This window comes from Daldinia caldariorum, assembly GCF_022478825.1.
Source record: "Daldinia caldariorum strain CBS 122874 unplaced genomic scaffold F4812scaffold_9, whole genome shotgun sequence".
Lineage (NCBI taxonomy): Eukaryota > Fungi > Ascomycota > Sordariomycetes > Xylariales > Hypoxylaceae > Daldinia > Daldinia caldariorum.
This window is the reverse complement of record NW_025953045.1, coordinates 827326-848797: the sequence shown is the minus strand read 5'-3', so window position 1 is coordinate 848797 and position 21472 is coordinate 827326. Positions and strand designations below refer to the sequence as shown.

General features: G+C 45.7%; 6 protein-coding genes across 6 annotated transcripts; 1 reads left to right on the top strand and 5 right to left on the bottom strand.

Annotated features, from left to right (window-relative positions):
* Nucleotides 1–4721: 4721 nt before the first annotated feature.
* Nucleotides 4722–6311, top strand: F4812DRAFT_401212 (G protein-coupled glucose receptor regulating Gpa2-domain-containing protein). The gene is made up of 3 exons (XM_047932229.1): nucleotides 4722–5407; nucleotides 5479–5711; nucleotides 5764–6311. Exons 1-3 carry the CDS (start codon nucleotides 4868–4870, stop codon nucleotides 6143–6145), a joined length of 1155 nt encoding a protein of 384 aa, XP_047789888.1. The 5' UTR covers nucleotides 4722–4867; the 3' UTR covers nucleotides 6146–6311.
* Nucleotides 6312–6428: 117 nt separating this feature from the next.
* On the bottom strand, nucleotides 6429–10272 carry F4812DRAFT_430030 (DUF699-domain-containing protein). The gene is made up of 7 exons (XM_047934325.1): nucleotides 10173–10272; nucleotides 9747–10092; nucleotides 9178–9688; nucleotides 8813–9118; nucleotides 7752–8761; nucleotides 6941–7686; nucleotides 6429–6880 (listed from the first exon to the last, which is right to left on the bottom strand). The coding sequence occupies exons 1-7, from the start codon at nucleotides 10187–10189 to the stop codon at nucleotides 6667–6669; spliced, it is 3150 nt and encodes a 1049-aa protein (XP_047789887.1). The 5' UTR covers nucleotides 10190–10272; the 3' UTR covers nucleotides 6429–6666.
* Nucleotides 10273–10517: 245 nt separating this feature from the next.
* Nucleotides 10518–10921, bottom strand: F4812DRAFT_430029 (uncharacterized protein). The gene has a single exon (XM_047934324.1). It carries the CDS (start codon nucleotides 10830–10832, stop codon nucleotides 10572–10574), a length of 261 nt encoding a protein of 86 aa, XP_047789886.1. The 5' UTR covers nucleotides 10833–10921; the 3' UTR covers nucleotides 10518–10571.
* On the bottom strand, nucleotides 10873–12635 carry F4812DRAFT_401199 (uncharacterized protein). The gene has a single exon (XM_047932228.1). The coding sequence runs from the start codon at nucleotides 12215–12217 to the stop codon at nucleotides 10958–10960; it is 1260 nt and encodes a 419-aa protein (XP_047789885.1). The 5' UTR covers nucleotides 12218–12635; the 3' UTR covers nucleotides 10873–10957.
* A 2308-nt stretch (nucleotides 12636–14943) lies between these two features.
* Nucleotides 14944–16820, bottom strand: F4812DRAFT_471554 (uncharacterized protein; the record flags this gene model as incomplete). The annotated part of the gene is made up of 4 exons (XM_047939105.1): nucleotides 14944–15112; nucleotides 15261–15966; nucleotides 16126–16475; nucleotides 16622–16820. 4 exons carry the CDS (start codon nucleotides 16818–16820, stop codon nucleotides 15072–15074), a joined length of 1296 nt encoding a protein of 431 aa, XP_047789884.1. The 3' UTR covers nucleotides 14944–15071.
* A 1364-nt stretch (nucleotides 16821–18184) lies between these two features.
* Nucleotides 18185–20594, bottom strand: F4812DRAFT_430025 (phosphoglucomutase 2). Its single transcript, XM_047934323.1, has 5 exons — nucleotides 20373–20594; nucleotides 20136–20233; nucleotides 19863–20066; nucleotides 18788–19801; nucleotides 18185–18734 (listed from the first exon to the last, which is right to left on the bottom strand). Exons 1-5 carry the CDS (start codon nucleotides 20423–20425, stop codon nucleotides 18442–18444), a joined length of 1662 nt encoding a protein of 553 aa, XP_047789883.1. The 5' UTR covers nucleotides 20426–20594; the 3' UTR covers nucleotides 18185–18441.
* Nucleotides 20595–21472: the final 878 nt, after the last annotated feature.

Sequence of the window (21472 nt, the reverse complement as noted above, 5' to 3'; positions counted from 1 at the left end):
TAAAATCTGATTTAGTTTCAAAAAACAGGCATCTACGCTTACTTTAGGTACCTACCTTACCTACTCGAAAAGTTTTCTTGATGCCTGAAATAACCTATTCAGTAACTTTGTTGAAAGGTACCTACCTACCTAACCTAACCTTAGGTGCCTAGCCGATGAGGTAGGTAGCTTTTTGCCTCTTCAAATCTTCGCTTTTCAATAAGCATTGTATTCATGTATTCTTGGTTTCATCGTTACAATTTTACCTAGCGCCTAGGTAGTCATATGTTATAATGGATCAAAACCTAGATACTTGATAATGTTAGAAGCATGCTTTAGGAGGTAGAGTATAGGAGGTAGTCGAGCACTTAAGAAAAGTCTTCCTTCGAGAAATAGAAACTTTGCGTTACGTCTTACCCGTTCCTGACCAATGAATCAGACTAATATTCCTAAAATCTCACTGAAGTTTGTGCCCCTAGAGACCTTCCGTTTTCGATATTTCATTCACGATATGGAGCACCATTTAAGTTTGATAACTAAATGCAGAGAGGCTATCTCTAGAGAGAACCGATCGTAACGCATGGTGTGTTTGTACAGACAGACGTACGCGGTTAAAACAAGCAGACGCTCATCCCAAATTAACAGGTGATATCGTGTATTGGGCATATTAGCTAATTATTTTTATTTTTATTTTTACCATTCTTTACCTTACAAGCTGCTGGCAGCAGATGCTGTATCACCTACAAATGCCAGTCATATTTCCTTCGGGTATGCTTTACGTAGCATATGATAGGTGATAGGTCGGTACCGCGGCATCGGTAGCAACTACCAAGTAAGGTAGTAAGGGTTCTGTGGACGATATATAAAGTTTTGAGTGGTTCCCCCTATTATTTGAACGACTCGAACTTCGTGTCACCCTCTGCTCCGTGAGAACTGGGCTACCTAGCTACCTCGTACCTCATAATAATCCTTCCATTTCTTTGTTTCGAATTACCAAAAAAGAGGATCTAGTTGGTTTAAGCGACCACAATACATTGGACCATGTGGACCAAAGCTGAATTTAAATTTTACCTGTACCCAGCCTGTCCCTAGCTAGTTCGCGCTTCGGGGAAGGAAATATGGGTTTTAGTCTAATTAGGTTCGTTCTCGTACTCGATAGAGTAAAGTTAAAATCAACAGCGCGCTCTGCTGATAAATACATTATTAGGTTAGGTTAGGTACCTCGTATGTGCCTTATCCTAATTCAATCTTGCTCCAACCGCGATGGGATAATGATAGTGTAGCAACACATGGAAGTTCTCGACCATATTGCGAGCCAACAACTATCCAGTTATCATTCATTATGTTGTCTCTTGTGTAAGTCGGTTTAAACATACGATAGTCATGAGAGAATACCAGGAGATAATAAATATAGCAAGTCCTAAACTGCCTACTTCGAAGCAAACATCTTGATATACTTATCGTTCCCATCTAGTTGGGTATGTCGTGTACCCAACGACTCGCCTTACGAATAAGCTTTTGGAATTCCGGAAATTCGGAGATAAATGAAATAAGAGCGTTAGAAAGAGTTGGGGTAAGTCGGAATGTATTAGCTTAGCGTCCTTGGTACCAATATATTTCTTAATTCGATTCGAGTCTATGAAGCTTCATCCGGGGGGCCAAGAAAATGGTCAGCCAGGTACCTGATGCTTAAACGACCATAACAGGTGGATATCCCATTATTCTCGAAATGGAGGAGAAAAGCGTCAATGAATGGCACAGCAGATCAAAAGCTTGTCCTGGCTTGTCATGCTCGTCTACGCGATTAGCTGGCATATCTGCGGTGGTATATCGGTTGTTCTAACCAATATGGGTTAAAATAATGTCCGAAAAGGGGTCCCTAGGGGCCCCTCCCCCCGGTCTTGGACGAACGCTCCAGTAATATATCCCAGTAATATATCATGGTATAGGATTGTATAATACAATAGGTACGCTATGACTTTAGGTTGCTCATTAATACTTTCGCGGATAACATTCCGTGCGTCTGTAGCGTGACAGGACTTGCGTCAAGAATATGTCCGACTCCCGCTAACGTCATGTTAGCGACAAGGCGTTGACAAGATGTAAATGTATCATTGAGGGGCGCGCAGTTTTGAGAGGGGCATATGTTATTATGTACATCTTCGAATCTCGATCTACCTAGACCTTGAACCCCCAGAAAGTTCTCCACTCATAGTGTGGTCTCAATCACTGCTATTCATGTGTATCAAGATTATTCTTGAACTTACGAGTTCAACAGCCTTATTAATACACGACGTTAGGTATGGTTGCTATTGGTCTCTATCTGAGCCGCATGATAGGGCAGCAAGGGATGGAATATGTTACACTACAGCATTAGTTAAAGAACCTTACGAAGTACAGCATTCGGAAACATCTCTTCGGAAAAAGGGGTTAAGCTCCATCCTTACTACTACATTGTTCGGAGCGACGCTTTACATAGTACATATATGTGGCCATATGTGTGGCATACTCTACATGTGGGAAGTAGTTCAGGTGCTTCCGGTGTAGCAATCTACATACGCGGAAGTCTGGGAGTCTGTGTGTTAAGCAGCTAGGCCTACTGTTGAGCGAGAGCTTCAGCAGTGTGGGGCGCCGGGTTAAGGGAAGCTAGGTACGCATGCTAATCAGAGCTCGAGGTTGTCGATCAATATGTAAAGAGGGTTTTGCAAGGCATTTACTTTCGGGAGCACTGCTGCATTGGATATCGAAAATAATTACGAAAATTTTGAAAAATAAAACAAAGTAATAACGACATAGAGAAACTCTTCAAGAGTTTAAAATAATTGCCTATGCATTTCATTAGATTTACTACTATTTTAGTTCGAATACGGTTTATTTCTTTGGAAGTTAGCAAAACGAACATGCCAAGACCCTTCTATTAATGTTCGACGCTGTCAGGCTGCTTGGATCGATTTGGGGCCCAAAGTGACGTCAGTCGGGGTATCGTGAGAGTATCGTGAGAGTATCGTGCTCCGGCTTTTGCTCCGTCTTCACATACTACTAAACCATGTCAGCATGTAATAATCATCCTGGACCTAATGTTCCGTCTGTCTGGAATATGCGTCGTTAGTGTTGCCGGGGGTGTTGCTTAGACTCCAATAGTTCTCACTCGTAGGCTATATTTGCCCCTCGTATCATCACATATAAAACGAAACGAATCTGCTTGAAACCCACAAACCTCTTTCCTGCCCTGTAAGACAGTTTCTTTAGAGTCGCAAGAGGGTTTTCGAACTGACGAGCTTTTGGAAGCGGAGTATCGCGATAACTAGCACATAAAGTTTGTTAGGTAATAATACTACATCTTCCTCATCATAACCTCACATTGACGACAGGGTTTTGTAATGGTTGTGATAATCGCTATATTATAGGTGTATAGTAGTAAAGCTGACTCGCCCAGCCGGGAATTTCCAAACAACATTCAGGGATCAAGATCTTATCTTTGGTTGTATGCATCCGGAAGTCTACCCCCTGAGCTTCCGGGGTAGACATGGAAGAAAAAAAATGGTCAACGTCTCTTCCGAATTAGGTAGCAGAAAAACGTAAGCATGGCAAATAACTAACTGGGTTTGTCAGGAGTCTCACTTGAGAGAATCTTTGAGGACAACGGAGACGTTTGTGTATAGCTTTGGCTTCAAAGCTATCCCAGTTATAGAAGTTCCTCGCGGAACAACGAAGTTGTTTTCCTTACCTAATACCCTACCTAATACTCTACAACATGACAAGGTTGGTCTTGATAGGAATTGAAATCTCGCCCACGCTATGGCCCTTTTTGAAGCTGCGCTTTACTCTTTTACTCTACACTATAGAAAGGCTTTAGCTTGCCCCGGTTTTCATGACTGGTCTATGAAGCTAAAGGACTTTAGATTAGTTGACTAGATGACAAAGCTCTTAATACCCATGTAATGTATCTTAAATGGTGACTAGATTTTCATAGCTGTATTCCGGGGTTGAGTACCGACAACCTTGCCATGCTCGAGTAGCATTCTCGCTCTTCTCCACCACACGGCGTACCATTTTATGCGCGGACCCTCGTGCAGGAACAGCCTTCAAGGGGTCTTCTATGGATGTCAAGGATGTCAAGTGACGAGGAGGAGATATGAAACCAAAGATCTCGACCAATATCAGAGACGACTCCGTCGAAGACTGCAACCTTAAACATGCATATGTACATGTAAAACATGTGAACCATGAAATGCGACGGCGGCCTTTTCGAAGGCAAAAAAGGCTTATTCGTACTTAGACTCCCTCGAAACACAGATACAAGACATATGTATTGTACTGTACCTGACCTATAGAATTCTCCAAGCGCTATCTGGGGCTCCTCGGTGGAGTTGAATTTCCAGTTGTATTTGATGTTTTTTTTTTCACCGGAATATCGCCTCCCCAGCTATCACTACTTTACCCCATGCCTTTCTGTTCTGCCCTATTTGCCCTATTTCTTTAGACTACATTTAAGTCCACATAGTTCACTGCTTGACTCCTCCCCTTCTTCCCTTCGCTGTGCGAAATCTGGGGTTAGGCACCATCTGGCTTCTCTCTTAGTGTTGTACTATTGAAAAGTTTCCAGGCACACCTTTGGCCTAGGAATTGGTAATCTAATTTCACCTTCCCTCTTTGTGATATAGATCTGAACGGGGAAGAGATTTGCGTGGGGCCTCATAACTTTCTGTTAGTGGTATCCTCCGAGTTGTGGACTGTTTATAGCTTATGACCGTCGTATTCCCTATGGTCTCTTGCTTCGTTTCTTGTCGTTCGTCAGTGTCCCTTCTTATACCATCAACGGGGTGTTTGTAGGAGCATACACCAGGAACAACACCACCCAAGCAGCCCCGAATAGGAAGCATCAAACATGGCGACCATCAATGGGATCGCGTCGGAATACTTCGAGCCGCCCAACAGCCTCTTGGATATGCCGGATAGCATTTATCACGGACTTCTCGCGATCGGCACTTTCGCTACCATATCACTAATATTTACGAGTGTGCTCCTGAGCTTCATCTCATGGCGAATGATTACGTGGAAATCCCATTATTCCCGCGCCGTCGGTCGAAACCAGTCGATCGTACTGATTTACCAAATGGTTCTGGCGGACTTCTTACAATCGCTGGGCTTTTTGATATCGTTCCACTGGGCGGCGGAGCGTCGGATTATTGGACCGAACGGAGCTTGTTTCGCGCAGGGTTGGCTCATTCAGCTTGGAGACGTCGCGAGCGCGTTCTTCGTCCTCGCCATCGCGATACACACGACGTATCAAGTCGTCATGTCCAGGAGCGTGTCATACAAAACCTTCCTTTGCTGCATATTCGGAATCTGGGGACTTGCTGTGGTCCTTACTTCTCTGGCTCCCATAATCGGCGGGCGTTTTGTGTTTTTGAGAGCTGGCGTCTGGGTAAGTACATAAAATCCAACTACTACCATGGACCCCTGAATGCGTGCCATGTCGTCTAATAAAAATTCTAGTGCTGGATATCGACAGGCAATAAAGGACTACGTCTTTCTATCCATTACATATGGATCTTCATCGTTGAATTCGGTTCTATCATCGTTTACGCCACCGGTTTCTATTATCTCTACCATGCCAAACGCTCGGACAAGGTTATAATTCCCGCACGCAGCGCCGAAACCATGCGTAAAGCCCGAACGGCTATGCTGGCATACGCGATGGTTTATACTTTCCTGAGTCTTCCGCTTGCGTAAGTAATATCTAAAATAAGACTCTATTATTGGAGACTGACGTATTTCTAGTGCCGGACGTATGGCTGCCATGTCGAACAATGAACTATCCGACGAATATTATTTGTTTGCCGGTGCGCTCTTCACTTGTTCCGGTTGGGTCGATACCCTGCTTTACACCTTTACCCGACGGGCTCTACTATTTGACGAATTGGATGTTTACGGCCGTCGCCAGACGACTCGTATTGAAGACGGCAGTCACGCCAAGGACGCGGGATTCCAGCGACAGAGCAGCACGGACAGCATACTCGCTAGTAATGGTTTCGGAGGCACCGGCGGAATTAAGATGGAGACGACCGTGAAGGTGGAATTGGATGACTTTGACAGCAGTATGAGTAATGGAGGGAAAGCGCCGAGGCAATACTACGCAACGGTCGAGGCATTCAAGCCATGAGTAAACAGATCGGATGCGGAGGAATTTCAACGAGATACTATGGATATGAATTATAGTATCGCTTGTCAAGGTGCTACATGCGTTTACGTAGTTGAACTACGTATACATAAACCATCTAAACAAGCAACCTACTAGGTATTTAATGATCTTTCTAATTATAATGAGGTACAAAGTCTTTAGCTACCTGGTACATATAAGAGAAACAGGAAATGCCCAAAGGAAAACTGTATGATCGACGACTTACATCTCCTGTCTCATAAGTATTGGCTAACCAATATAGGTTACCTGAGTACCTAAAGTAATTTGAACCAATCTTATTTATAAAGTGCAATTTCTGCTTGAGCACCAATCTTCATGCAGTGAATATACGAGCGGCTCTATTGCCCCAAACATAGATGGACTTGGTATCACTTCTAATATTGACATATATACATTAGGCACACATACAAACTTGCCGCCCCAAGCACGCGAAACATCAAAAGTTGTTTTGCCCCGTCAAGCCGTTAACCATCAACAACTTCTCAATCTGTCGTACCCTTCTTGGATTTCTTGGCTTTCTTGTGCTTCTTTTCGCCAAACGCTTCCTCGTACACCTCTGCTGCCGTCATGCCGGCTTTCCTCTTCGACTGTTTCGTCTTCACGCTGACCACAGGGTTTGCCTTGCCCTTCTGGGTGGCCCTTAGTACTTGCTTCTCTGCTTCCTCCCAGCCGGGCGCGTCGCCCTCAATCTCGTACCTATGATGCAATGTAAGTAAAACAATCTGGTTAAGCCAATGGGGGTTGGATTTATCTTACTGATCAAGGGGGAGAGAATCAATAAGCTCTCTCTGCTTCGCCCGCAATTCCTTCAATGCTTCATCCCCAGCCTCATCCAGCTCGTCGTCCAGAGTTGTTTCAAGCGGTGCAAATTTGTCATCTACTATTTCGTCGTCGTGCACTCCGGACGCGTTCTCCCTGCTAACGCCAATCGCATCCGATTTCGGCATATCGGCTTCGACAGCAGAAGAGATTAGCGTCGAGAAGTGTGACGTGATTTTTCGTATGATTTTCATAAACATAGCCAAGCCCTGCGATGATTCCAAGGATAGCTCTGTGCAGATGGCACCTACATCCTTCCGCTGCAAGCCAATGCCGAGCAGAAGGGCTCGCTGCACACCTGTAAGCTTAATACTTGGTTTTAGAGGACCTGTGAAGTAGAGATCTGCCAACTTGGGCACAAGGTCCAGAATGGCATGGTGATCCAGCACACCCCTAGCGTATGATTCCAATCTCTTGCAATCAAAAGGCGAGAAGACTCTATCTAGATCTTGTTTAGTTAGCTCCGGTAGCTGGTTTGTCGGATCTAGCTGAGCACCAGCTGTGGCAGACTGATCTATGCTCAATGCGAGGACACACGGGAAATCACTGAATTTGTATGAGAGCAGAGTCAGGAAACGGCGGTGGAAGTCAGCAGCGAAAGCTCCGAGCCACTCTTTTTCATCCTTAAGTGGCCTAAGCATAACGCAGGTGTGCTCGCCGGTTAAATCATTAGCTGTTTGTCTCTGTAGAGGAGTTAGTTTCGAAGTATAGCATATAGAAAGGATGACTTCATAACGAAGGGACCTACCAAGTACACTGGTATGAACTGGGCGCGCGACCAGAACTTGTGGAGCGCTTGAGTTAAACCATAGCTTACACCGACATATTCGAGATCCTCTGCTTTGCGCTCTGCTAGTCTTGAGAACAAGGGTTGCATCTTCTCAATATCCCGAACCTTGATGTCTTCATTAAGAAGACCGCCACTCTCGTTTTGTGTCGAGTCTATAACCATGCTGTCACCCGTATCCTTGCCCTTGGATGTGGCTTCGTTATCTTCTCCTAGGTTTATGAATTTGCCTTCGTAGTAGTCGATAAGAAGCTCGAGCGCTTTCGATCCGTATCCCATCGAAACACAGTCCGGGTGGGTTGCTATTCGAACTATGCGAGCACCGGAAAGGGAAGCAAAATCATCCTGGAATTGCTGACTGACAAGCCAAGGAATCAAGTCTCCGGCAGGCCTCTGACCTCGGTCAAGACCAGCCATAACGCTCTTCTTGCTGATATTTCCTTCTAGCGCTATTTGAATGACACACAGGGGCTCAGGTAAGCCATTTTCTTGAATTGTTGTCGAGGTTAAAACGAAAAGCTCATGCGCTGGAGCGTCGCTAAGAAGTTGAAGATCATCCGGAGAATTCTTGTAGTGACTTGTGACGAAGAGGGCGACCATTTGTCGAAGGAATCTTTCTGGTACTGGATGGAAAGAGAAAAGGGTATCGCGGTTGACGTGTAATAGCTGGCATTGTGAAGGATCTGGGAATATGTTGTTCTTCGGTTTCGAAGGAGTCACATCTAAGCATAGAAGTGCGTTCAACCACTTCTCGACTGCATCGCCTTTTCCGTATCGTATCGGTTCGGCAAGAGTGACTTCTTTCAAGGACCTCGGACTTCTGGTTTCGCCATCCTGTGCCACACTGGTTGCCGCCTGCTCCTTCAACTGCTTTATTAATTTTAATGACAGAGAACGTCCGGTACCTTCATAACCACTTATTGTGGAGGCCATGAATACCGTGTAGGGTCCCAAGAGCTTCCGCACCAGTGCTTTTTTTTCACGTTAGCATATGCTAGCCAGTTATAAAGGGTATATCTTACGTAGTGGGATGGCAGCGGCTTCATCAATGATAACCAGTTCTGCTTGGCCTAGGACATGGGCATCTTGCGGTCGGATATATTGTATAGTCTGTCGGTGATTTCGGAAAATATTGACTCTCACAATCGCCTTCTTGAAGTCGGGATTAGTAGACTGGATGATGGAATAGTCTGTGTGGTCTTGGTAGTTCAGGGCGTCAAATGCTTTGAATACAAATTCAAATAACGTGCCCAAATTTTCCGGAGAGGGAGATGTAACAAAGATATTACTATAGCCGTAAGATACAGCAGCAGCAATGGCGACGCCCACTATTTCTGGTTAGCAAGTTGCTTCGAGAGTAGACCAGGAAAAAGACTAGGAAACATACAAGCTGCTGATTTACCACGACCACGGGCTGCGGTTAATGAGACGGTATTGCGAAGCGTCTTGGCAGCAATAGCATCAACAAATGTAACCAAAGCATCTGCTTGGTCTTTCGTTCGTGCAAGCTGGACCAAAGATCCTATCGGCTGAGTATCTCGAAGAGACTCCTTGATTTGCTCTAATTCTATCTGCTCTGGGGACTTGGTCTCCTCTTTTGGTGGTAGCGGCTTCACCCCTCTACCGCCGGATATGGGCAGAACATTAAGCTCATCGTCAATGACAAGGCAGGATTCGCATCGACCTAAAGATAATAAGAATCGTTCGTTGAATCGTGCGACAACATCGTGGTGGGCTTCGGTCCTGTAGCGGGAATGTACATCCATCGAGAGGGTATAGAGTTGTCTTAAGCTATCCATTCCTTTTAATAATAGCACGACCAAGCCACCTCCCTCGACCGTTTCGATGGTACGAGCTAGAGTATTAGGGGTAAGGGCCTCGAAATCTTGTAAAATGCACTACGGAATAGGAATTAGTTCTCGCACAAGGCGTGTCGTGATAGCTTCGACCTCTTACCATGCCAAACGTCCTACCGAGAATTTTATCGGTCTCCTTATAGTACACATATCTCACATCGTGTAGGGAGACGAAGAGCTCGAAAGGATCTTCGGAATTGGCTTCTCGTATACCGCGCTTGATCTCCTTCTTAATCTTGGCTTCTCGCTTCTTCCGATGACTGGTAAAGCCGAGAAGCTTGTTCTTGTAAGCCCAGAGCACGGATTTGTTCTGGCGCAAGTCCGACTGGGACATTATGTAGTGCAGCTGGACGATGACATCTTTCGACCGGTCACCGACGACGATGAAGAAGCTGCGCTTGTGTTCGGCGAGGCCATTTCGAATTAGGGTAGGAATGCGCGAATCTCTAGAACACGATAAGATTGATTAGTTTTATGAATTTATAGTATATATTGAAGCTGGAGTATATTGTATGAAAGCACTTACACAGCCTTTCGCACCATCTTGACGTCCTGGTCCTCTGCGATTCTCTAAGACCGAAAATCGTGAACGAATTAGCTTCAGATCTCGTTCGGCGCAAAAAAAAAAAAGTTCCCAGAGAAACATTATTCATTATTCTGCCAGGCGGTGAAGGGATTCTGCCGGGCGGTTACCCCACTAAGTACCTTCGTATCGTGCACTAACTTCCAAGTACGTACCTAACCTGAGGTACAATGGTACAACCCTAGGTAGCCTATGAGGACGAGGTACCTAAGTTACCTGTACCTAATTCTCCTCGGCAAAGCAGCTTCACATGCAAACCATCGCAGCTCACTTACACAAGGTCATGATCACCAGTTAGATAAGAAATAAATCATTCAAGTTTTAAGTAACCAATCGTGTATATTAAACATAGGGTATGAACGTAGCAAAAACGTCGACATGGGCATATTGTCCTCTCATAACCAAAAGCAACCAGAACAAGGCGCAGTTAAAAGACCGTTGCCAGCCCAGCTCGGGAATACTGAGTTGTTTGTAGAAACCTCTCACATATGTAGACAACAACAACGCCTGCCCACTCAATATCGAGGTAGAGGGGATCATACCTACCTTAGGAGGTAGGTAAGAACAGAAAAAAAAAAGTAAAGTAAAGAATAACCACCCCATTCACGGTACCGCCGGCCCCCAACCTAGAAGTGATACACAACCAAGCCCGTCTAACCATCCATCCCTTCCCCTTTTTTTTAGTACTCGTCCCTTCTGTCTATCTCTCCTTCTCCCTCTCTCTTCAGTTAGCGCCGAACCTGCGCGTAATGGGCCGGATTATACGCATAGCTCCTTGACTGCGCGCCCTGGTGACGGTGTTCCTCCGTAGTCTCCTGATGCGTCGGCAACTCGGCCGCGAAGCCCTTGTGGTCCAGTCCGGGCGACGCGAAACCGGCACTGCCCGCATCCGACGAGTACGAGGTGGGCCGCGAGCTCGTGAGGGATGGGCTCGGCTGGCCCTGCGACCACCCCCAGGACTTGAGCTCGGGGGAGTGGGATTGCGTCGAGGATGGCGAGTTTCGGCCTTGGTAGTGCGCGTACGTTGGCGACGGGTAGGGCGGTTGGAGTAAGCGCGGCGACGGCTGCGGGTGCTGGAAGTCCCCGGGGAGTTCCATAAGCACGCCCTGGCTGGTGGCGTGCGCTCCCTGGTTACTTGGCAGCTCGGCGTATTGCTGTTGGTTCTTTTGCTCATTCGAGTTGAGCTGCTGTAATTGAGACTGCCAATGCGCTGGGTAGCTTAGCGAATTCGCTGTTCCTGGCCTGCTCCCTGGCTGTAGCGACATTGGCCTCGGAACTTGATATGGTATCGACGGCGACGTGGGTGGATAATATGCGCTCGCTGGCGATAATGGTGGTGATTTCATCCCCGAGCCCACGCTCAACCCGCCAGTGTAAGTGCTATTGTGCGGATTATACGTTCTGATCTTGCCGTCCTCGATCATTCCTTGCAATATTCCAGCGTCAAGTAGTTCTGCCTTTTTGATGATCCTCTCTACCATCTGTTTGCTAGCCGCCTTCATCTGCGCTTTTACTATGCCGACCATGGTGATATTACATCGTATCTCAATGTCTTCTCTCAGGTACAATCCATCCTTCGGCGCGCCGAGCGCAGCGAGTCCAATCTCTTGCTGTTCGGGTTGTTCAACCCCTGGTTGGTTTCCGCCGATGCGATATTTGTTTCGGAGGTCGACTCCCATCGGCGCGTAAATGTGCGTTTGCAGACCCCATGGCAGATCGTGAAAGCAACCGTTGAATGTAATTTTCCCAGACCCAAATCTTCCTAGACCGGGAACATATTGAATTCGCTCGTGAATTTCGTACCATGTCGAATAGAATTCGTCGGACACGGCATCGCGAGGCGCCTTAATTTGCTTATACTCGAGCACGAGGGGATTCAGAGTTATAACTTCGCCGTGGCTGTGGAGAATGTCGATTGCTAGCTGGCGGGGTATGAAGCTAGGGATGGGTGTTATCACCGTATAGACTTCTTTCTTTTTAAGTACCATCGCGGGCAAATAAAAAGAAAACTATCTAATGTATTTTTTTAATATCTCTCTCTTTTTTTCGATTTCCTTAGTTGTTAACTTGAGACAATAATAAGAAGGTAAAAAGTTGATTCTTAGAAGAACAACCTCCCTCAATTTCTTGTTACACGTAAGCGTGCTTAGCCGGATGGCACAATTCCATGTCACGGCCCGCGAAAACGATAGGTTGGCATGCTTACGCTCGTACAAGAGCCTGCTAGGGTCGTGGATGGTTAACAAGCAAAAAGACGTTAAAAAAGGTGGCGCATTATCCCGAACCACACTCCAATATATACAGCCGGAGCCGATATTGTAAAGGTAAGATGGAAAAAGAACAAAATTGTGGATGATTATTTTGATCTTTTTTACTTTATTCTCTCTCTGATGAGTTGCAAAAGAAATTGTTGAAAGATAATGCGTTTGTATAAGTTAGAACAAAGTGGTGGTGCTCAGCGTCAGCACGGCGATGGATAGAGCTGGGGATACCCAACTTTTGCCCATCCTCAGCCCCCCAGCTCCATCATCCCCTTGGGTAAATCTATTCTTAGTCTAACATAGTAGGGCAGCAGGGCAGCCGACTTTATTGACCTTGGGATTGTAGTGTTAACAACCGGCTTTTCCGAGCCACACACCGTTCGGGAACCAACAGACCAGACCAATCTTGGCAAGCCCTTTGTCAGGTCTCCGGACGAAAAAGATGACAGGGAGTACCGCATTCAGCCACTTACTCTCACCCAGTGCTGTTCGTGCTCTAATATGCTCAATTTAGCTACCTACTATGTAGTTCATAAGTGATGATGATGATGATAATGATCAGCGAGCTGAATTGTTGAGAATGCCTCCATGCTTTCGTCAGCGTAAACGTAAGTGACGGTACAATACCGATCCATACCTACCTAGGGTAATGATAGGCTAGATAGGCTATTACTCATTTGTCCAAGTGCTTACGGATTTGCAGACATTCTCAAGGTGTGCCAGTTGTACCAATCGAAAACAATTAAAAGAAGGTCGAGAGCATCTGTGAAGATAGGTAGTGGAATTGCTCTAGAATTCCCAGTTAACATGACAACATGATCGTCGACGTTTTCCATCTTAACTTCGTACGCCAAGTAACGCATCGCTAAGGATCCCAACCAAATCAAAGCATTCTAAGTAACACTCCAAGTAAATACTGAACGGTTTCCACCCTAACGTCTCTCTCTGGCTTATGCGGTGCTACATTGTTTTCGGATCCTACCAGTTACGGCATCTCTTTAAGTACCGAATCTCCTACGGAGATTTCAAGCCATCATCTGAAATAGAACCCGATAGGTATTCCAGCTCGGCTCCCCACTTTGTACGACAGCTACGGGATGCGACCAATTAAACCGCTCAGAGCTATCCTCCCTTGTCGTTTGGCTGTATCTGTGATTCTTGGTTTGTGACTTTAACTACCTACATAGAGCTTGCACAAGATGCACGAGTCTTTCAGGTTATTTGATAGAATAATCCTGAAAGGACTCCAAGACAAGAGTCAAACTCCGCATAGACCAGACAACATTCACTTAATCGCCCATCGCTGTGTCAAAAACCTAACAATTTTGGAATCGCGAAGTTATCTTCTACCAAGAGTTGCGAGGCTGTATAAGGGGGACGATTACTAGAGGTTAGTTATCACAGAGGTAGCATATAACGCAAGGGGGTGAGAACGAAAGTGTTTTTGAAGAGACAAGCCTTCAATTGTTTTCCATGTGACAATCTGAATTACCTATAGCAACTGCATCACGAAGTGCAGAAACTGTAAACTAACTAGCATACAACTATACAACACAGAGTGCAGACTCGATCTGCTTTTTTGACGAATAGGAGAAGAGCTAAGGCTGCGAACGGTGCAAAAGAAGACCAGGGAAGAGAGACTCATGAAGAATCAAGTTACCCCGTCACAGGAAGACTGCCTACGCAGTCTTATACCTAGTTCTCGGTTCGAGTGAATACCTAGGTGAGTGTTGCTTGCTCAAGATGAGCAGTCATTACAAGAAGTAAGTGATCAGCACGAGGCCGAAAAAAAAGAGTCCATAAATGGACAGCGGCGAAAGGAATTCCGAACGAGGATCTCAAAATGCCATAATTGAGACCATAGACGAAGCTGCCGAAAGGCGCATTTGTAGGGTTGGTCATACTCAAGTTGTCCCGAGTAGAAGGCTTTGGCCGGGTATCATGGCCAAGGTATCATAAACATGAATTGTTAAAGAATAAGAACTGGACGTCGTAATTGTGGGTGCGTGAGAAGAGTTGCAGATAGAGTCCATGGACGAAAGTTGCATCTTCATAGTTGGTTGGTGAGGAAGAAATAAAAAGTGCAGCCGTTGACAAAGGAAATTGAATCGTAGGTCGTGACTTGAATAAAAACGTTGCGAGGGTCGTAACGGGCGTAAAATGCCGAGTTAACATGAAATGTTGCCGTAAAGAGGCATCAATGTAACCGCCGACTGGATGAGAAATGATACTTGAAAGTTGTTGTTGGAAAGAAAGAACTGAGAAACGATGCCGAAAACCATACTGAAAGGAAAAACTATGCCGGAAATTCGTGCTGCGATCGTTCTTACGAAACGATAAACGGTAAATGAAAACTAGTAAAAACCACTGCAAAGACGTTGGTTCTGGAGGTCGTGACTCTTAACGAAGAACAGAAAATAGTAAGCTGCGAAAACTGCAGCAAGAATATACGAGGGAAAGAATCCTGTCGGGTATAAGCCGATGCTTTTAACCCATCTACTATTAATATGCTATCCAGTGGATAGATATCTACGCATCCCGTCGCACGGCCGATGCAAAGGAAATCTTGCACACCCAGGCTTCACTGCGCAAGAAAGTGGTGGAACGGTGAGTCTCTACCAACTATAATAATAGGGTTAGTTATTTCCAATGACACATCAAATAAATAGTTGAGGTTAAACAGAAGCTTTTTCTTCGGTCCCAGTTTGACCTTAAGAAGTCTGCACGGAAGGGGAAGCAAGAGGTAAAAAGAAAAAGACGCGTCACTTACGGCCTGTTCCATTCCAGAACCGATGAGGCTCGACCCTGTTGAAGATTCTCTCGTGCTCTTCAATGTCACCAGGCTCTGGCTTATTGTAAGGCAGCACTTTGACCCCGATGTTGAGATCGGCTCGGAGGCAGAGAGAGCACTGGCACTCATTACCGGGGAGAGGGGGGAAGATCCGGACAAAATGCGTCCTGCAAGTGCTGTCGACCCGATTGAGGATTTCATCCGATTGCCAAATCTCTTCAATCTTGTCGGTCCATTTCCAACACCAATCGCTCCGTAGGTTGTTGAGGTTTTTGAAGGTCGTGAGGATCTTGCGTGAGTTCTTGTAGAACAACATCTCGGGGTGCACATGGGTGTTTTTGTCAACGACAACCCGGCGGAAGCCGATTTTGCTCAGTTTCTCGATGCGTTGGTGGATCTGCTGGAGGCCCTGACCTGCAGCTCTTCTATTGTATATATCTGTGACATAGCATTTCGATCCCTTGTTGTTGTTCCAGGCGTCCCAGTCGCCGATGTTCACAATGTCGTCCTCGAACGAGATGACCGGTCCAGTGGCCTTGAAATAGCCCGGCATGATACTGCCATAGAGGAGATCTCCGTTCCTGACTCTCTTGTACTTCTTGATTGCCCAGAACAAGGCCTCCTTGCAAACAAGGAATAGGACAGGACAAGGGGCTCGAGTAACTTTGCGCAAACGGTACGTACTCTATGATAATAATAGTCAGTATGTACCTACTCCCATTTTTTGAGTGAATGATATGAAAAGGTTTGCAGTATCATGAGGAGTAGAACTCCCTAGACCAGCTGAAGGGGAAGCTTTGCCTGACAGGGCAGTCCAGGGAGAAGAACGGGAATTGTAACATACCACGACTCGATTCTGACCTGTCACCGCATACTCCCAGATCATAGCTCTGACTTCGGCGCTAAGCTGTGTAAACTGATGAAAGGTCTCTAGATGAGGTGGGCTTGGGGCCTTTCCAAACTTCCTGAGAACCAAGGGATAACGGTTATCAGGATACCACGTCGTGTTAATCCCTGCAGATATCTGAAGGGTGACTTCCACGAGCTCTTCGATCGTGCTGTGGCTGTGGAATTCAGTGTCACCGTGAAGACGATAAATAGCCGGAAAGAAGTATTTTCGAAGCTCCTGGCGTATCTTCGTTCGGAGATACGCTTCTCGATCTGGCTGGGGACTGTCCTTGTCCTCAGCTTGGGCTATGGACACATTAGCATCGCTTTTAGTGAGTAACTTAGAAATAGCAACAGCGAGAAGGAGTGGCGATTAAGATCAAAACTAGCTTCCTAGCTGCCTTTACTTTCGTCAAGCACTTTGGCTTGCCTTTAACGATTGGGATACTTACCCAAGGATTCTCGGAGAATGTCAATGTGAGTTTGGTGGTCCATATGACGCAAGATATCCACGATGTCTCTCACATCAAACGCCTCACGACTCTTGGATTGGTTGTAATGTTCCACCACGTCGAGGTCATTGACCGACTCGCACGGCTCATACAAGCAGAGATAAGCTCCTAGACACGTCTTGCCCTTGGTTGTAGCCATTCTCATAAAAGTTATTGGAATTCTGTTTCTCAGTCAATGAACGTTCTCTAGGCAATGGTCCTATCTCTGGAAAGTTTGCTGATGTTGCCTGGTCCCTGATTTGGGAACGCAAGCAAATCCAGATTGCGATATACCCATCCGGTGTGTGCTATACATTGCGTAATTACAGAGAATGACAGGACTATATGGGAAGGAGAGGGTAGTAGGAAGATACAAATCAAAAGCACTGTTCGCGACCCGAAGCAGAGAAAGTTGGAAAGCATGGGGTTGAGGTGTTGATGATGGGCGTGTGAGAAGGAACAAGCAAATGTTTACTTACTCTAGAGAATTGAATTGCTGCGATGGCTGTAGCCGGTGTTTGTAAAGTGTGAGGAAAGTAGTCAGAAAAGTTTTGGTAGAGAGTGTGTGAGGTAAAGGAAGATAAATTAAAGGTGAGTTTGGAGTTGGGGAAGAATCAAGGCGGCGAGAATATGTTTATTAGGCAGCGTCGAAGGCGGTGATTGTACAGTGTTTGCATGGAAAGGAATGGATAAAGGGAGAGAGGTAGGAGGGTCCCTTCTGTTTCAAGGAAGCCTTACGGCTCTTATTCCCCGCCGTCAACCTTGCCGTCGTCCTAGGAAACCAAGTGAATGCCTGGCTTTTAAGTGGAAACCACAGGTATTCAGGAAGGTGGCGGCGGTAGTAGAGGTAATGTACCTAAGGCACATACATGTAGAAGTTACTTACAAGGTGAGCCAACGACACCCTAGTAGACAGGTATAGTCTGGTTAAAGAGAACAAAACTAGACGCCTTGTATCGTTTGAGACTGTATATACGTCTCTACGCACCTGTTACCAACTATACTAAACTAATATCACACGTAGCCCTATGGGCCAAAACGATTGCGTTTTTCTCGCCTGTTTTACACGAAGGTGCTACGTAACTTACGCCTAACTAATATATAATTTTACTGTTCCATGCTGAACGGCACTTCTAACCTGCCCCATTGTCTAAAGTGTACCCTATAGCAAACCACCTTTCGTATATATTCACACCATGCTGTTAGAGGCATTGAGTTACTAGCTGCAAGATTTATAACTTAGCGGGGAGAATTATAGTTCTAACTCATGAATTGATTTTGGTGTTTGACTATATCTTTGCTAGAACTGTTTCTCTTTGAACAAGTATTATCTCCAGGTTTTTCATTACGCTTCGTGACAATATTAACGCGACACAGTTCTTTTACCCCCACGATAGCATTCAACTATTAAAAAAATAATCCTTAAGACTAGTAATTTCTATACCGGTTTTATCTACTAAACTTCAGTTGTCAGGTATGGTGCCCAGATACAATCAAGGCATGTGCAACTCTAAAAGGCGAATATTAAAGGCATAAAAGTATTATAAACGCCCCCGCCTACTGAACAAGAACGTTCGAACGGTATGACATTAAAAGTGATTTCTCCAGCTACGATAGTTAGGAACCTATCACCATAAATATTTGCTTCCTTCAAAGACTATGACAGTGACAGTTACATAATTTCGTTATCACGTAAGCTCGTATAGTTATTACTATAGTGGTTTTGTTTTATTTTTCGTGCCATCGGCATTCCAACTCCCATACCTAATCCGTCCGTCCGATTATGTCTTCACGTCAGGCTCATCACGTCCCACATACTCCTTGAACTTTAATAGATCTGTGGCAAATTTGATCTCATCCTTGAGGAAGTCTTGTGCGTCTAGGCTGTAAGTCGAGGGGTCGTTGCTGTACTTCTCGATGTATAGACGAATAGTTGCACCGGATGAACCAGTTCCCGAAAGTCGGACAACGATTCGGCTACCGCTGTCGAAGCGGGCGTAAAGGCCTTGGTTTGATGCAACAGAACCATCCAGATCAGTGTAAGAGAAGTTACCAGCGTCAGTTACAGTGCGTTCTGCGAATTGTTAGCCAAACGATCATCTACATTTTGGGACTTTGTTTACATACCTCCGATCTTGCTGCCCTTAAAGTTAGGATCAGCAACAAGGTCATTTAGCGTTCCGACAACCTTATTTGCGCCATCCGAGTCGACATTCTCATAATCGTAGCGGGTAAAGAATACTCGGCCGTAGGTCTTCCAGAAGTCCTGTTGAATCTGCTTGATGCTCGGCTTGGTTTCAGGGTGGGCCTCTCCTAAACCGGCAATGATATTAAGCCATGCCACAACAGCCCACAGTCCATCCTTCTCACGGACATGGTTGCTACCAGTACCGAAACTCTCCTCACCACAAATACTCAACTTATCTGCATCAAAAAGAGCGCAGAAGAATTTCCAACCCGTGGGGACCTCGTAGCAGTTCAGACCTTGAGCTTTAGCAACAAGGTCGACAGCTCCGGATGTAGGCATGCTACGGGCCAAACCATACACACCCTGCTTCTTGAAGTAGGGGATGAGCTGTGCGTGGTGGGCGATGATTGCCAGACTGTCACCGGGGGATACAAACGCTCCAGCACCGTAGATCATGTTTCGGTCACCATCTCCGTCAGATGCAGCGCCAAAGGGGATGGAATTCTTGTCAACAACTTCCACTAGGGAGTGAGCGTAGGTGAGATTAGGGTCCGGGTGTCCTCCGTTGAAATCGGGCTTGGGAATGCAGTTTTGGGTCGAGTTAGGAAGTCCTAACTCTTTCTCGAAGATTGCCTTTCCATATGGACCTGTGACACCATGTAGACCGTCGAAGAGGACCTTGAAGTCGGGGTTTTCGGTGAAGAACTTCTTAATTAGAGGGAAGTCGAAGATCTCCTTAAGCATCTGAACATAGTCTGCCGTGGCGTCCACAATTTCAACTTCCAGGTTACCGTAGGTCTTGGTTCCAATAGTAGTAATGTCTATATCGGGAATATCGGCAACTTTGTAGGAAGTAAGGGTTTTTGAAGCTTCGTAAATCTTGTTTGTGACGCTCTCCGGGGCAGGACCGCCATTGGACAGGTTGTACTTGATACCGAAATCCTGGTCGGGACCTACAAAAGGCAAAAATTAAGAATATACCTAGTTATGATTAAACATGATGGTTGAACTTACCACCAGGATTGTGACTGGCTGTCAAGAGGATGCCACCCGTAGCCTTTCGCTTTCGAATGACGTGGCTGGCAGCTGGAGTAGACAAAATGCCATCCTGACCAATTAATAGCTTCTTCACTCCGTATGCAGCACCAATCTTCGCGATTAGCTGGATAACCTCAGGGTTCCAAAATCTTCCATCACCTCCGATAACCAGGAATGCACCTAAGGTGTTGAGTGTCAGTTTTTGTTATCATATGTGTCTAGTGTAGGTTGGAAATAGTTGATACTTACCCTCGGCACCTTCAGGGATAGAGAGGAGGATACTGGTGATAAAGGACTCGCTATAGTGAGGCTGTTGGAAGACCTTTACCTTCTTTCGAAGACCTGAGCTACAGGTACGTTAGCAGCTGACATCATTCTATTGTATTTAAGGTGGAGGGTGGAGGGTAGAGAAATAGTGCCGATGATGGTGACGATAGCGACAGCGGGGATAGCTTCAAAGAGCTTAAAAAGGAGCTATTTACGTACGTCCCAGGCTTCTGATCGGTGAAAGGCTTGAATTCGACGGTTTTGACGCTCATGGTGATTTCTTCGCTAAATTAGGCTTATGTATGAGTGTAGAATAGAATCAAGTCGATTAGTTGAGTATGGGAACTATGGAAATCGTGAAGTTATAAAACGGAAACTTGTTCAGGCCTCAGGGGGTGAGGGGTTATTAATAAAAAAAACATATGACGACGTTTGTTGTTTGTTAGTGGGGTAGCTTAGTAGGTACCTAAAACTTCAATAGTCCTTAAAAGCTGCCCCTAGTACCTAGGTACCTCTCTGGCGATTGAAACTCCCGTGTGGGGCCGGCCATTCTGTCCAATCAGAGGTCTCCGCTGGGAACCTACCCTTGTAACTCCCTACCTATCGCTACTATCGCCAAGGCTCACCAGTCTTAGCTACTATAAATGCCTAGGTCATGAGGCTGGAAAGCCTCATATATTTACAGTTAGACTATAAACAACACAAGACGACCCCTCCGGGTCGGCCGCTGGAAGCGCCAAAGCTACATCTATGGCTAATATAATAGCTCTTTCAAGAAGATCCAATCGCCTGGAGGGTAACAGCCATACTCGTACACTTGGTTGGGCCTACCGGTCTCTCGTTCGGCCTTTCTCTGACCCACTCGAAGTCGCCCGTCAACTCTCATCGTTTTTTTACAATAGGTGTGGCAGCCTCTAGGCACTTTTTGCCCACGATATTTTCCGAATTTCCTTTGCCATTGGAGTGAAAAGCAGCCGCTAGTGCCTTATACATACATACATATATACCTAATATATATATGGAGGAGACATAATACTCCATTTCCCACATTGGAGGCGGACACCTTGTCGAAATCGAAGTCGTGGATGGAAGCAGTCATAGGATTCAGTATTCCACATGCTATGGCTGCCTTAAACCAACCATCACCGGTTAAAGGTAAACCTTGAAGTGTAATTCTGGATATGATGGCCAAGTTTCGCGGGAGAAATTTCTGTCAACTTGCTAGATATTACTAATCGACAAAAGCTATAGGAAAAATATAGGTATTCACTCAATTGTCACGTACTTCTTATTTGTCTTATATCTTACAGATTTCTCAG